Source organism: Onychomys torridus, chromosome 4 (genome assembly GCF_903995425.1).
Source record: "Onychomys torridus chromosome 4, mOncTor1.1, whole genome shotgun sequence".
Lineage (NCBI taxonomy): Eukaryota > Metazoa > Chordata > Mammalia > Rodentia > Cricetidae > Onychomys > Onychomys torridus.
In genome coordinates this window covers 123,544,971-123,559,103 of record NC_050446.1, presented here as the reverse complement: position 1 = coordinate 123,559,103, position 14,133 = coordinate 123,544,971, and the positions used below count along the sequence as shown (strand labels likewise).

General features: G+C 52.6%; 1 protein-coding gene across 1 annotated transcript in view; it reads right to left on the bottom strand.

The window, feature by feature from the left end:
• Positions 1-2,777: 2,777 nt before the first annotated feature.
• Positions 2,778-14,133, bottom strand: part of Tgm2 (transglutaminase 2) — a 29,239-nt gene continuing 17,883 nt past the window's right edge. The window contains exons 8-13 of the mRNA XM_036186341.1: positions 13,728-13,831; positions 12,182-12,424; positions 10,207-10,476; positions 6,133-6,293; positions 5,087-5,223; positions 2,778-4,331 (exon numbers count right to left, since the gene is read on the bottom strand). Of these exons, the coding sequence (XP_036042234.1) occupies positions 4,181-4,331; positions 5,087-5,223; positions 6,133-6,293; positions 10,207-10,476; positions 12,182-12,424; positions 13,728-13,831 (1,066 nt within the window). The 3' untranslated portion in view covers positions 2,778-4,180. The remainder of the gene's footprint in view (positions 4,332-5,086; positions 5,224-6,132; positions 6,294-10,206; positions 10,477-12,181; positions 12,425-13,727; positions 13,832-14,133) is intronic.

Genomic DNA, 14,133 nt, shown 5'->3' with positions numbered 1-14,133 from the left:
AGCCTAATAATTAACTGTAGAATGAACCTTTGTCAGGAGAGGAACCAAAAAGGCTCTGGCCACACACTTGCCTAATCAGTAACTTTTCTGCGGAACCCAGAGTACCCGGTGGCTTGCTGATAAGGGCAGCTTAGGAGAAAGGCCGACCCCACCCCCAGCCGATCTGCCCACACAGCCCTGTCTGTGCGTGCCTGCAGCCCAGGCGCAGTGGTCATGTCTAGAGACACCTCCTTCTTCTTTGGTTTGTTGGCTTTCTGAACAAATCTTTTCTTTGTTCCAGTCACATGCCCTCCAACCGCTGGCTTTTTTGACTAGGTTTCACTGTTGCGCCAGCCCCAAGGTAAATGTGCTTGGAGGAGGCACGGGCACGGCCCCACCCTACCCTCTCTCTTGGACTCTATCAGCGTTCTGTCATTCCAGGCTGCAGGCTGAGGGGTGAGCTGGCAGACACCCTAGGCAAACAAGTGCAGCTGGAGAGGAAAGGGCCCCTGGGGTGAGAGGACAGACGTGACCCACCCCCTCCCCGAGGGCTGCCAGGCATGTATGAAGGCCTCCATCCCAGGAGTTCTGGGCCCTGGTGAGCAGGGAGAATGCTGGGAGGAAGAGGCCTTCATGCCACACTCTGCGCTGGGCATAGCTGCTTGTGTAGACTAAGGCTCAGTTTTGCAACCTACCAGCTGTGTGACTTGGGGCAAATTGCTTAACCTCTCTGTCCCTCCATTTCTGTAATCTATGAATAGGTGAAATGGCACAACCTCCAGGGTTTCAAACATCCCAGAGGGAGATTTGGGAGTGTGCCACATACACACATTTGAGACATTCTGCCTTACCATGGGAGACCCACAGCAGGAGCCAACACATGTCTGTCCTGTGCAAACAGCTCCATTTCTCTAGGCTTTTATTGAAACAAGCAATGGACCTGGTGTGTGTGTGTGTGTGTGTGTGTGTGTGTGTGTGTGTGTGTGTACTTGTACATGGAAGCCAGACGTCAATGTCAGGTTTCTTCCTAATTGGCTCGCCAGCTTATTTTTTGAGACAGGGTCTCTCATTGACCCCAAGATCCACTTGTCTTACATGCTCAGCTCCATCCTCCAGTTACATGCTCAGCTCCATCCTCCAGTGCTGGGACTGTGAACTTGGGTGATGTGCACCCGGCTTCCATGTGTGTGCTAAGGCTCCAAACTCAAGTCCTCATGCTTGTGTGGCAGGCATTTTCTAGCTGAGCCATTGCCCCGACTGTGGCTGTACTTTTGGATCTCAAGGAACAAGCAATAAGTAGAAGTGTTTATTGGGGGTGGGGGTTGGTGCTGGGTAGGCAACAGATGGGGCACCAGTCAGCTGAGCTATGTACAGCTTGGCCCCTCCGTGTGAGGGGTCAGCAGGCAGGCAGGGAGCCAGAGCTGGCGGCCTTGACCTCCCTGGAAACCTCGTGCTGTGAGTCTGCTCCTGCCTTAGAGCACCCAGCACACAGGCAGGTGCAGAAGTGGCTGCTTACAGCCCCTGCCACCTGCATAAACATCTGCCTAAGACGCACAGAGGCAGAAGCATCTGGCACAGCCTAGGAAGGCCTCGGAGAGGTGGCCTCCTTGGAGAGGTGGCCTCCTCGGGGCCGGGTTTCCGAAGCCCAGTAAGAGTCCTCCATGTGGGGCTTACTTACGGGAAGTCAAGACAGTGGGTCCCACCCAGCCCATCCTTTTCTCTTGCTTGACCACCTCTGCTTTTTAGGGGAGTTTCCCAGAGTCCTTTACCTGCTGGTCTCTGGTAAGGATCTGCCAGCAGACAACGAGAAGGAGGATTAGCCAGACCAGCCAGCCTCTGTGGTAATCCCTCCACAGTGAGATAGCCCTTGTCACCTTAGGGCGTCCAGAATCCTGGGCCTTCAGTGTCTTCCAAGTCTTTCAGAACCCTTCTCCATGGGAAAAGACAGCTACATTTATTTATTTGTGACATTTATTTATTTGTGTGTATGTGTCCGCATGTGGAGATCAGAAGACAACTTTCAGGAGTCAGTTCTCCCCTTCCACCATGTGGGTACAGTCATCTTGCTTGGTGGTAGGGACCTTCACCTGTTGAGCCATTTTACTGACCCTGTTTCTGTCTTCTAGCGCATCACTTACTGAATCAACGCCCAAGCCACCCTAGCCAGCAAAGGGATGCAGCATCCAGGGATCATAGGGACTTGGCACCCAGGAGAGGTGATGTTAGGGTTATTTTGCATTTTGTGTGTATGCATGCTTGTGTAGGTATGCATGAAATCTGTGTGTCTGTGTGTCGAGTGCCAGCACGCATGTCTGTGTGTACCAAATGCCAACCCTCGGGTGTCATTGCTCAGGGACTATTCATCTTGTTTTTGAGATAGCCTCTAGTCAGCCTAGAGCCCACCAAGGAGACTAAACAGTTTAGCCAGTGAACTGGGATTTTTTATCCCTAGAAGTGGAATTATAGATGGGCACCACCACATCATAGTTTGTCACCCCAACACACAACCAAAGGTGACCTTCGTGTTAAGCCAAGTAGATGAGGAAAGACAAGGAAGAGTATTCCAGGCACAGGGAACAGCATGCAAAACTTAAGAGGTGAATGAGAAGGAGGACACTGGGGGGCACAGGAAGTTCCTGGCTCTGCAAGTGGGAGGGTTTGTGGATAGAGCCTTGAGTGCCAGGACAGTGTAAGGCCAGGTTAAGGCTTGGGCGAGGAAGCAGGGAGTGGGCCCAGGTGTGAGTGACCCTCTCCACCCACCTCCCTCAGAAGCTCCCAAAGGATAAGGGCAGATCTTGTTTAAATGTGAAAAATAGACCTTTATTTCAGTGCTCACATGTGATTCAAAAGCATGCCCACTGCCTGCTTGGAACCCGAAGTTTGCACAAACCAACAGAAGCGGAGCTGTGTGGGAATGGGGCAGATACACGGCTCATGGTGCAATTCTCTGTGTAAAGCGAAACGTGTTAAAGGCATCATTGTGATCCTTCCCAAGCTCTTCTCTGGGATTTCAGGGGGTTCCAGAGCCTCTGACCGCATCAGCCAGAGACCCCCTCCACTTCTGAAGTCTTCCAGCTTGAGGGCCCAGCCATGGAGAGGAAGTTGGGGATAGTGACCCATAGGCTCCCACGCTTTTTTTGTAGACAAGTGTTGTGTCTGGGGGTGCTGGCTGAGGAAGAAGGGCCAGTGGAGGCATGGCCCTGGTGGGAAGTGACCAGCGTGGACAGTTAAGGTTCCTCCTGTGAAGTCTAGTCTAAGCACTGTGAAGGCAGCTTATGGGTAGTCCTGGAACTGCATCTGAGGGACCCGGGCATAGGTGAGAAGCAGGATGGCCTGGTGCTGTTGTCTCCTTTCCAGAATGCCCTGGGCCTGGATGGCAGGCTTCAGAAGCATAGGGCCAAGAGACTCTGGAGGTGGACCTGCCAATCATTGCTCTGGTGAAGGAACATCAAGCCCAGAAGAGGAGGGCAAAGTGTGGCCCTCCTTGGAGCTCAGGCCTAGGCTCTGACTCCCAGCTCCCTAGCCTCCCTGTCCTTTCCTTACCCCCTCACCCCAACTGTGTCCTTCCAGATTGATCCCATATGGCTTCACTGACTCTCTCAGGTCAGGGCTGATGTCACAGATGGAGCACTAGAGCCCAAGCCAGATGGCACAGGTCCTGTTTCCAGGCTCACCCACTGGCCCCACAAGTGATGGCAGCCTACTGGCACAGCCCACCATGGACAGCCTCAGTTTCCACCCTGCAGTTTCTCATGTGCAGTAAAAAGGCTGGTGGCCCTGTGAGAACTTGAGGTGCCTAGCACATAGTAATTCCCTTTCATCAGGGAAGTGGATGGGAGACCGACGGCCAGGGCAGCTGGGTTCCTTCATTGGGCCAGTGGGTTCACCATCCCTCTGTACTTGCTCTGAGGTTCTAGAGACAGTTCAAACAACACAGGGTGCTGGCAATGGCCCTCTTCTCCCCCTGGTCTGCCAAGGCCAGGGTTTCCACTGTGTTGGCACAGAACACTCCTCACAGCTAAGGGGACAGATGGGGAACTGGACCAGAGGAACAGGATGAACCGGAAATACAGTTCCTTCCAAAGAGCCCCCAGGGAGCCATGTCAGCCTGAAGGGGTGAAGTTGCTCATTATCTTGGGATAAAGACCAGGTTGAGTTGAGGGTCGGCAGCAGGTGATGGGGAGCTGGGTGAAGGGGTCCCTTAGGCTGGGCCAATGATGACGTTCCGGTAACCCTTCACAGACTTCAGCTTGTCACACTGGAAGTTAACCACCAGCTTGTGGAGGCCAACTTCGGTCGGGAACAGGTCAACCCGCACCTTGACCACTTCTCCTGCTGGCACGGGGTCTGAGCTGAAGAAAAAAAGAGGGTAAGGAGTCAGGCCTGGCTGCCATGGGGCATCAGTGAAGACACACAAAGACTAAGTCAGGGCCTCATCGAAGGAAGACTAGTACCGGTATTAATGTGGGTCCTGCTGGTGGTCTCTGCAGGGCTTACAGAGTTGGGCCTCCTAGAGTGGTGTGTGTGTATGTACGCATTTGAGTGTGTACACAAATCTGGGTGTGTATGAGACAGGAAGTATACATGTTCGTGTGTGCCCAAGTATGTATAGGTGTGAGCAAGAACGTTGCTTGTGGATGGGCAGCCATATGTGGTACATAGATGTGCCCATGTGTGCTGGCAGTAGGTGATGGGGTAGGGTAACACGGACATGCTCAGTGGCAGCAGGAGAGACAAGGCATCCTATGGCTTGTGCACACACTTGATTTGTTTTGATTGTGTGAGTTACATGGCACTGGGAAAGAAAAACAGCATGTGTTCCTACACGTGCGTGTGTAGATAGGAATGGACGAGGGCACACCCATGCATCCCAGTTCCGTGAGGACTCTGTGGAGGCAGCACATGGTGACGGATGGGTCTCACTCACGTCAGGTGTGTGCTGGTGTAGGAATGGCCTGCAGTTAGCACACTGTGAACGTTGAAAGGGGGGTGGTGGATGCAGATGAACAGGAGTGAGTGGAGTGGGCTACAGGCTGAGTTGGGCTCAAGGGCCTTGTCTCCTGGCTCCAGCCTTCTCCTCCCTGAGACCTGGGTTCCCAGCACTTACACTTCCCCAGACTTCTGCTCCTTGGTCAGGCCAGCCCCCTCCACAGTGAAAATGCAGTCATAGAGGGGTTCAGAGAGCGGGTTCCTCAGGGACACCTCAGCCACCAGTTTGCGGTTCTGCTTGGGTTCCCCCAGGATCTGGAAGGGGAGCAGATGAAGGTTAGGGCGGGGAGCCAGGCTGGATGCCTACAGAATTTGCCCCACTGTTTGCTAAATGAAGCTGCTCCCAGTTCTGACATGCCCAGAACAAATCTTGGTGTCTGTTTCCTATTTGCAAAGTGCAGGTGATGGCTATGGCCCAGGTCTCTTTCACCGAGCTTTACTGAGGCTCCCCATGACCTTGGGGGTGTGTATGAAGGGTCTCCTTTGTCCCAGGGTCTGAAGCTTACTGACCCTGCCCTTCTCTACTGTGAGATTGGAGAAACTGGGACCCTCTCTGAGCCCTATGAAAGCTGCCAGTTCTTCAGGACAGGTGAGCTGAGGCGTGCAACACTTGGCAGACCCAGGCCCATGACTACAAGGCACTCTAGACTCTGGGGCTCAGGGGCACCTCAGAAGAGGGCTAGGGGGAAAATGGCCATGATAGCACAGTCGGCTTTCACCAACTCTCCAAATATATAGGGCATGCCCTAGTTGTTTCCTGTGGCCATACATCAATTCTCACAGCATCTCCAAGTGCCAGCATTGACCTAGTCCCACAGAGGAGTGAACTTGGGATAGAAGGGTGAGTTAGCATCTTCAGAGACACCAGGCACAAGCCTGGGCCACCATGCTTGCCACCCTTCCCTGGCCCCAGCAGTATCACCAAGGTGGGTACACTGGTCTTTTAAGGATACCCAGGTCCTAGATCCTGACAATCTCCCGACCCCAAGGCTTTAGGAGCCCTTCCCAGAGGCTCAAGTCCTGCATTCTCTTAGCTCTATGACACTCTCCTTCCACGGGGACCCTGAGGCACAGAAAGGCTCCAGGCTGCAGTAGATGTATATGTGGGTGCAGCCTGCCTTCTCCCCAGCCCTGGGCTTTCCTGGGGCTTCATCTGCTCCTTACCCGGATCTTGATTTCAGGATTCTCCAGGTAGAGGTCTCTCTCGGCCAGCAGGTAGCTGTTGGAAGCTGGCTCAACAAGGAGCCCCCGCACCTTGATGAGGTTTGATTCTGTCAGGCACTCACTGTACTTCTCGTAGAGGATGCGAAGGGGGATGCTATTCTCTGTGATGAGGGAGAAGGAGGGCGGAGTGATGTGTGAGTTATGAGGGCTGGATCCAACCAACTGTGGAGATTACAGACACGCACCACCACACGGGACAGAAGCCAGAGCCTCACGCACACCAAGCAAGCACTCTCTCACTGAGTTGTGTTCCTGGTTTGCCTCTGTTCCTTCTAGCTGATGTCCCGGCCAGTCTCTACCTTCTAGGACCTATTGATTCTATGTGGGCAGTATGGGTGCTTAGGAGGCTAGGAAGGGTTTCCTGAATGGGGCAGGGAGGCAGCTGACTGTGAGGGTAGGACAGCAGCTGCCCGCCAGGCACCACGCCTCTCCCAGTGCCTCCCATTTCACCGTCTTGACAACCCGAGCATGGATGTGCTTACACGCAAGGAAAACAAGACTTGGACAAGTAAAACATATTGTCAGGCATCACCACACAGCTGAACGTGCCACCCAGGCATCTGAGTCAGATCCCTAGCATCACCTGTCCTCTGAGGGCGAACTCACTCCCCACTGGGCCCACAGCCAGCTGGGTGAGCCCAGGGAGATGACCACCCTGTCTGTTCCCTCTGTTCCTGGATCACTCAGCATATTCAGGGCAGAGGTCTGACCGAGATGATGATTGCAGAGCAATGGCACACCACACAGCTGAGGGGCTGAGGGTGGGCTTGATCTCAGTTTTTTTCTGGAGGCCTGAGGACAGCAGGGGTCGGTAGGATGCAGAAGGGTTTGGAGAAAGGAGACCAGGGAGGTCTCTGGGCTTCCTGGCACCCAGGCATCCATCATGGTCCTGCAGGGAGCGGCTAGCACTCTGACAGCAGAGGCGCCCCTCCCCTTGCTACACCAGCATTTATAGATCCTGACTGGAATGATTTTCACACACTAGTAGGGTCCTCATAGTTTGCATGGTATTTTTCTATAACCTGCTTTATTTTTTAACCTTATCATCATCGTTATTACCATCACCATCATCACCACCATCACCATCAGCCACATCACCACCATCATTATAACCATCATCATCACCACCACCATTACCATCACCACCATCACCATCATAATCACCATCATCACATCACCACCACCATCAGCCCCATCACCACTATAATAACCATTATCATCACCACCATCATCACCATCATCATCACCACCATCAGCTGCATCATCACCACCACCATCTTTTGCTAAGAGAAGATTTTCATCATTATTTGTAGCAAACTAACAGCACAATAATTATAAATACAAACCAACCAAGTCTTGCTTGCTGCACTCTGCCAGGACATCATGTCACAGGGGCTAGAGCTAATGGATAATGAGGGGACAACTCGAAAGGGCTGGGGAGCCAAAGGCAAATTAGCACCGCTCGGCTCCCACAGGGACTGCTGCTCAGGTCAGCTGGGGGATTGACAAGGCTGAGGGGCAGTGGCCTGCTCATTGTTGGCTCAAGCCGCAGGTGGCACAGGCTTTAGAAACAGTGATGGCCTTCCCTGTTGCATTATCCCCAAAGGGACCTACTCCAGCCTGATGACATGATGGAGAGCAAAGCCCTATGCCCATGAGGACAAAAACCTGGAATGAACAGCACCACCCTAGGGGCAAAACAGAAAGGGGAAACACTGGACACTAGGAGGATGTGGCCAGAAGGCCAGCCAGGCCAGGGCAGGTCCTGGAGAGCCCATGTTCACAGATCAGTAACCAGACCTTGTCCTTGGGCCAAATGCTGGCTGGGAGGAGAAACTGAATGTGGTCAGCCTCAGTCCTCCCTTGGACATCATGCCCTGTTCTAGAAGGTCCCCTGGGGATGGTCACTGGACGCTGACTGCTTTCCTGACCTACTGGTGGCTGAGGAAGGAGAGAGGTGGAGGGAGGGGAGAGCGGCTGGACTGAGGCCAGGCTCGGACAATTGGACTCCGTTCAGCTGTCCTGGGCCTGGCTTCCTGTCCATTAGCACATGGAAGTCCCCAGATACCATCAAAGAACAGTAAGTGTCAGCAACACTGCCAAAGAGGCAGAACAGTCAGCCTCAGGTGCTCCCTGGATTTGGAGGCCCCAACAGGCCGTGTTGGACTAGCTGTGCCTTCCAGCCAGAGCCCAGCACACAGAGCCCTTGCTCTGTTCTCTCTGTTCCCTGTGCTGTCCCGCATGGATTCCCAGCAGGCAGGACACCCTCAGCTGAACTGTGGGCCTGACTGGAGCTCCTGCAGCACAATGCAGGCAGTCTGATGCTATCTGTGGGCAGAGGTGACTCCACAGCTGGATTAAGGAATTTAGGACTTGGCCTAGGTTCATCACTGCCTCCCTCAGGGTAGCTCATAAAAGGCTCAAGTGAGTGGTATCGGCTGGAGGGCCTTAAAAGATGGACTGGCCTTTGTCCAAATGGGGGCCTGTGGCCTGCATGGGAGAGAAATGTCCAGGGCAACAGCAGCAGGTGGTGCCAACTAGAATATGGGTATCCAGGCTACCCCACGTAGCCATGGTGACAAGGCCCCCTGCCCCTCTCTCCTGGGATCCAGACATAGTGGCGTCACGTGTGTTCTTCCCATGCCATCAAGGTGGCAGAGAGACCCTGAGCTAATACTGCCTCATGTCACCACAGTGGTAAGCTGGGTCTCACACGGAAGCAGAAGCATGGCACCAGGTCCTGGCCACAGTGACTCCATATCAGCTCTGAGTCCCCAAAGTTGTCCATCAGGTGAGCGTGCTGCTGCCTCACGTGATGGGCAGGGTCACCTTGCCAGTCTGTGCACTGTGCACTGTGAAGGCGGCAGAGGCGAATGCCACGTGAGTCCAGCTGGCTTCAGAATGCATCTTTCAATAGTTCAGTGCTGGGCCCCCAGCCTGGGGCTAAGGGGATCTTCCAGGCCCGGGAGAGAAGGAAGAGTCAAGAGCTGGCCCCAAACACAGACCTGTCTGCCCAGGAGAGCTGGGCTGTGTCAGTGCTGGGTGAAGGGCCTGGAGTACTCTGTCTACATGCAGGAGTGGGAGCAGGGGGAGTAACAGCTTGGGCCGCCCCTTCTCTAGGCAGGTCACAGTGGCTCTCCATTACCTAGTGCTGATAGTACAATGGTACATGAAGTCCACACCGGCCCGTGATGATGGGCTGTGGAGCTGGACTGTGTCCTGGCACTGTGCTAGCTCAATGTGTGACCTCAGGGCCCAGAACAATTTTAGGAGAACATCAAGGAAGGGAATTGGCTGTGACAGAGGAGCACAGCATCTGGGAAGGCCAGCAGGGTCGTGGGAAGATGCCATGAAACAAAACAAGCTCAAACCCCTGACTTGACAACTCTGTGCCTCTGTCTTCTCATCTAGAAAATGGGAGCAATGTAGGAATCTACACCACCACCCATACACATACTTTTTTTTTTTTTAAGCAAGGTCTCACTATGTAGCCCAGGCTGGCCTCAGACTCTCAATCTTCCTGCCTCAGCCTCCAGAGAACTGGAATTACAGGTGCGTTCCATCACGCCAGATCCTGCTTCTCTTCTAGCTATCAGAATTAAGCATAATGGGAGGCTGCGGAAACCACTCAGTCAGTAAAGTGCTTGCCTTGTGAGCATGAGAACCTGAGTTCTATCCCTGGAATGAACACAAGTGAAAAAAAAAAAAAAAAAAAAAAGCCAGGCTTGAAATCGCAATGGAGGGAGGAGGGGGAGGGGGGACAAGCAGATCGCTGGGACTAGCTGGCCAGTGAGAGAGCCTGTCATACAGAAAAAGGTGGATGGTACCTGAGGGATGATACCTATGGCGCCTTCTGGCCTACACACACACACACACACACACACACACACACACACACACACCCCACACACTGTGGTACCAAGAAAGTGCTTGGCCCTGGTGATGCCAGGCAAGGGTCTGGGAGGTGAGATGCACGTGTGAAGTACTGGATGCTCTGGGCAGGCACAGCCTTACCAGAGAAGGGATCCAGGGTCAGGCTGAGGGCCTCAGCGCCGCACTCGGGCCCCAGCACCCCGTTGTAGCTGACAGTGCGGGCGCAGAGCAGGAGACGACAGTCGCGGCTCTCAGAGGTGTCATTGCCGATGTGGGCAAACACGTCAAAGTCGCTGCCCATGCTCATGCTCTCGCCCACACGGATCCGCATGGCCACCCCCGTCTCCTCCTTCTCTGCCAGTTTGTTCAGGTGGTTGGCCCTGTTGAAGGCTTCCCTCTCCTCAGGCGACCCTGCACAATAGGGAAGAGGGCTCTGATCTTACCTGCAGCAAGGACCCATGGGAGAGGGTTGGGATGGGGCAAGCTGGCTTTTCAGAGTTCTGGTGACTCTGAGCAGCCCCATCCTTGTCCCCCTGGTTTGTAAGCCTCACCGTTTCAATGATTTGACTCTCAGTAAAATTGGAGAGCTTAGCTGCTAAGTAGGACAGACATGGATCTCAGGAGGAAAATTGATAATGTCCATGTTGTGTGTTATGTTATTAATGGGGTGTGTCAGGGCAGGGGTCTTTAACTATACACAGACCGTTGTTACAGTGTATCCATGCCAGAAGAGCTTGCAGTCCAAAGAGGCCATGAGGAACATTCCTGGAAACCAGATAGTAACAGGTTCAATCCCACCCAGAGGGCAGCATCTTTCTCTCACTAATGGAGAATCAGTAAAGGAAAAGGCTTTGCAAGACTGACTGGGCGCATCTACCAGCCCACTCAGTATGATAGAGGTTTCCCAAGTCTCACTGTGTGCCAGCCTCCATGACACTTACAGAGGTGACTGAAATATTGCAATCCTTGCCTTGGCCTGGCCCCCACTGAGTCCAAAGCTGCCTGAGGATTAGTACTATCTGGACATGCTCTAACTGGAAAGGAGAAGACAAGAAAACATGCTTTCTCTGGCCTTCAAAAAGTTCAGGGCTGGGGCTGGAGATATGGCTCAGTGATTAAGAACACTAACTTACTTAGCCAACTGGTGAACTCTGGGTTCAGTGAGAGACTCTGACTCAAATAATAAGGTGAGGCTGGAGAGATGCTCAGAGGTTGAGAGCAGTTCCTGTTCTGCCAGGGGCCCTTAGTTCAGTTCCCAGCACCCATATCAGTCACCCTACAGATAGTTACTGTCTGTAATTCCCACTGTAGAGGAACTCAGCACTGTCTTCTGGACTCCCTGGGGACACGCACAATTCACATGCATAAAAAATAAAATAGGTGTTTTTGTAAAATGGAGAGCAATAGAGGAGACTAACATCATCTCTGGACTCCAAATGCATACACATATGTACATGTGCATATATATATGCACACATATGTCCACATGGATGTACACATACACCACATTCTATCTCTTTTTCTTTCTTTCTCCAAACCAAATTCTTCTTCTTTTTTTTTTTTTTTTTTTAAGATAAAGGACATCAGCATTGGAGAGATGGCTCAGTGGTTAAGAGTACTGGCTACTCTTCAAGAGGACCTGGGTTCAATTCCCAGCACCCACATGGCAGCTCACAACTGTCTGTAACTCCTGTTCCAGGGGAGCCGGGACCCTCATGCAGACATACATGTGGGCAAAACACCAATGCATATGAAATAAAAATAAAAAATCATTTATAAAAAAAAAGATAAAGGACTTCACTGTGTTAGTCTTGAACTCATGATTCTCCTGTCTTGGCTTCCTGAGCAGTTGAGATTACAGGCATGCACCTCTATGTCCAGCTCAGACGAAATCTTTTGTTGAATGATTTATCTAAACGAATCACCCTTTACTGCTATGCTTGAGTGTCTACACCTGTTCTTGAGGAGTTTCTTAAGACAGACTATGACACATGGGTCACTGACATACATAGGTTGCCAAATGTAACACACATGTACACACAAGGCTGACAGGCTAGTAAAGCCAGGTGCTTATCTGCAAGACTAGGTTAAAGGCCCCGAGGATGTGGGCATCTACCTTCTGGGTACTTGTAGGTGTGGGTGATGTCCTCCCGCTCGTCACGGCCCACACTCTTAGTGCTGATCTTCTGCCCCACGACCAAGGAGCGGTTGATGGATTTGTGCAAAGACCCATCTTCCTGCCGGATCCAGTCCACCACATCAGCGTTGACCTCGGCGAACACAAAGGGTGCATCGTACTTGGTGCTCAGGTCACCCTCCTTGATGGCCCGCACCGAGACTGGGCCACAGCAGTACGTCCCTGTTTGGGATAGGAGGGAGGGATGGGCAGAGCTGCACAGAAGGTGACGCCAGGTCTCTCTATGATTGTCCCATGTGAAGCAGAAGCTCTAGGACTCAGACAACTCTCTGACCAGGGAAGCCATTCCCAGAGGCACCCGGGATAAGGATTCAGGACACAGACTCCAGAACTAGATGTTGGCATTCAACACCTGTTAGTGTGTGACTCTGGGCAAGTCAGCCACTTCTCCAAGCTGCATTTTACTATGGGGATTTATCTGCACCCGCCTAATGATGGCTGGTGAACTGCAGAGGTCAAGGCTCCACAGTCTTTGATAAGTCAAACAGAAACGCACCCCAAGGCATCATAAGAACATCAGGAGGCCAGGCCTCGCTCCCACCACCTGGGCATGTTGAGTCGAAATCAACACCTGTGTCAGCTTGGCCTCAGCCGGAGCTGAACGTGAGATCTGGGTTTACAGGGTAAAATTGCCCGATACTGTCCACACCTACGGTGCTAGGGCCTGGAGACGGGTGGGATATTCTGGCATGTCCTGAGATGGGACATTGTCACAGCAAATGAAAACTGAAATCACAGGAATGTCACCCTGGGATACGGACAAGGCTACAAAGAGGGAGCCTAACACTGGCACTCTTCACCAGCTCCATAGCCCTTATCCAGCTTCCAGCAGAACCTAAGGGGCCAGTGACTTTAGAAGCAGAAAAATGACATCTTTAACCTACTGAGCTTTGGCAGCTTGTCCTCCAATGACAAAATCAAGTGACAAAGCCCAGGGGCACTTACAACTGCCACCAACAAGAACCAGAGACACTGGTCATCACCTTGCAGCTGTCCCAGATAGCAGAGCCGTCACACACTGGCCCTGGCACTGGAACTTGCTCCACGTTACTATGCTATAAAGGGGGTTTTCTAGAACTTTCTAGAACTTTGAGGCTCTTTGTATCCCTTGGAGTCTGTGTATTTAAAAAAATATTCTGAGGGGATGTCCATGTGCTTTGTCAAGACCTTGCCTTGGTGCTGTCTGTCTGTCTCTCTCACGCGTACAGATGTCACATTTGGAACTGGCGAAAGCAATTGACGATGCTATTTTGGGAGAGGGTGAAGATGTTTCCTTTCCTTTGTGCCTATTCCCACTTTTCCTCCCGTACAAGGGGTGCTCCTTATTTCTAAATGGTAAAGAAGTACACTACGAACCCAGATGAAGTACTGCCATGCCATTGCTGGCCTCGGGTTGGTCTCTCAGCCCCACCACGCTGCGGCTCCCCCACCCCAGCTCTCCTGGGGAGACGCTGTCCCTCCTCACCTTCGCTCTTCTCCTGCGGTGTGGGGTCAATGGCCTGCCACCCCTCGTAGCCGGGTTCTAGGTCCGGTCTGGTCATCCAGGACTCCACCCAGCAGTGGAAGTTCCTAGTTGGGGACAGAGGCAGAAGACAGTGTTCCTGTCACTTCCTACAGACCCTCACCATGGCCTAAGGGAGACAGAAGCCCTGAACCCACCTCTCTAGGCTCCCCTGGATCCGTCTCAATAGCAAGCTCCTTAGTGGGGACTCCTTGTCCTCTGATCTTCCACAATCTCTGGAGCCCTTTCAGCACCTGTGTGTGTGTGTGTGTGTGTGTGTGTGTGTGTGTGTGTGTGTGTGTAGGCCAGAAGGCGCCATAGGTATCATCCCTCAGGTACCATCCACCTTTTTTTGTATGACAGGCTCTCT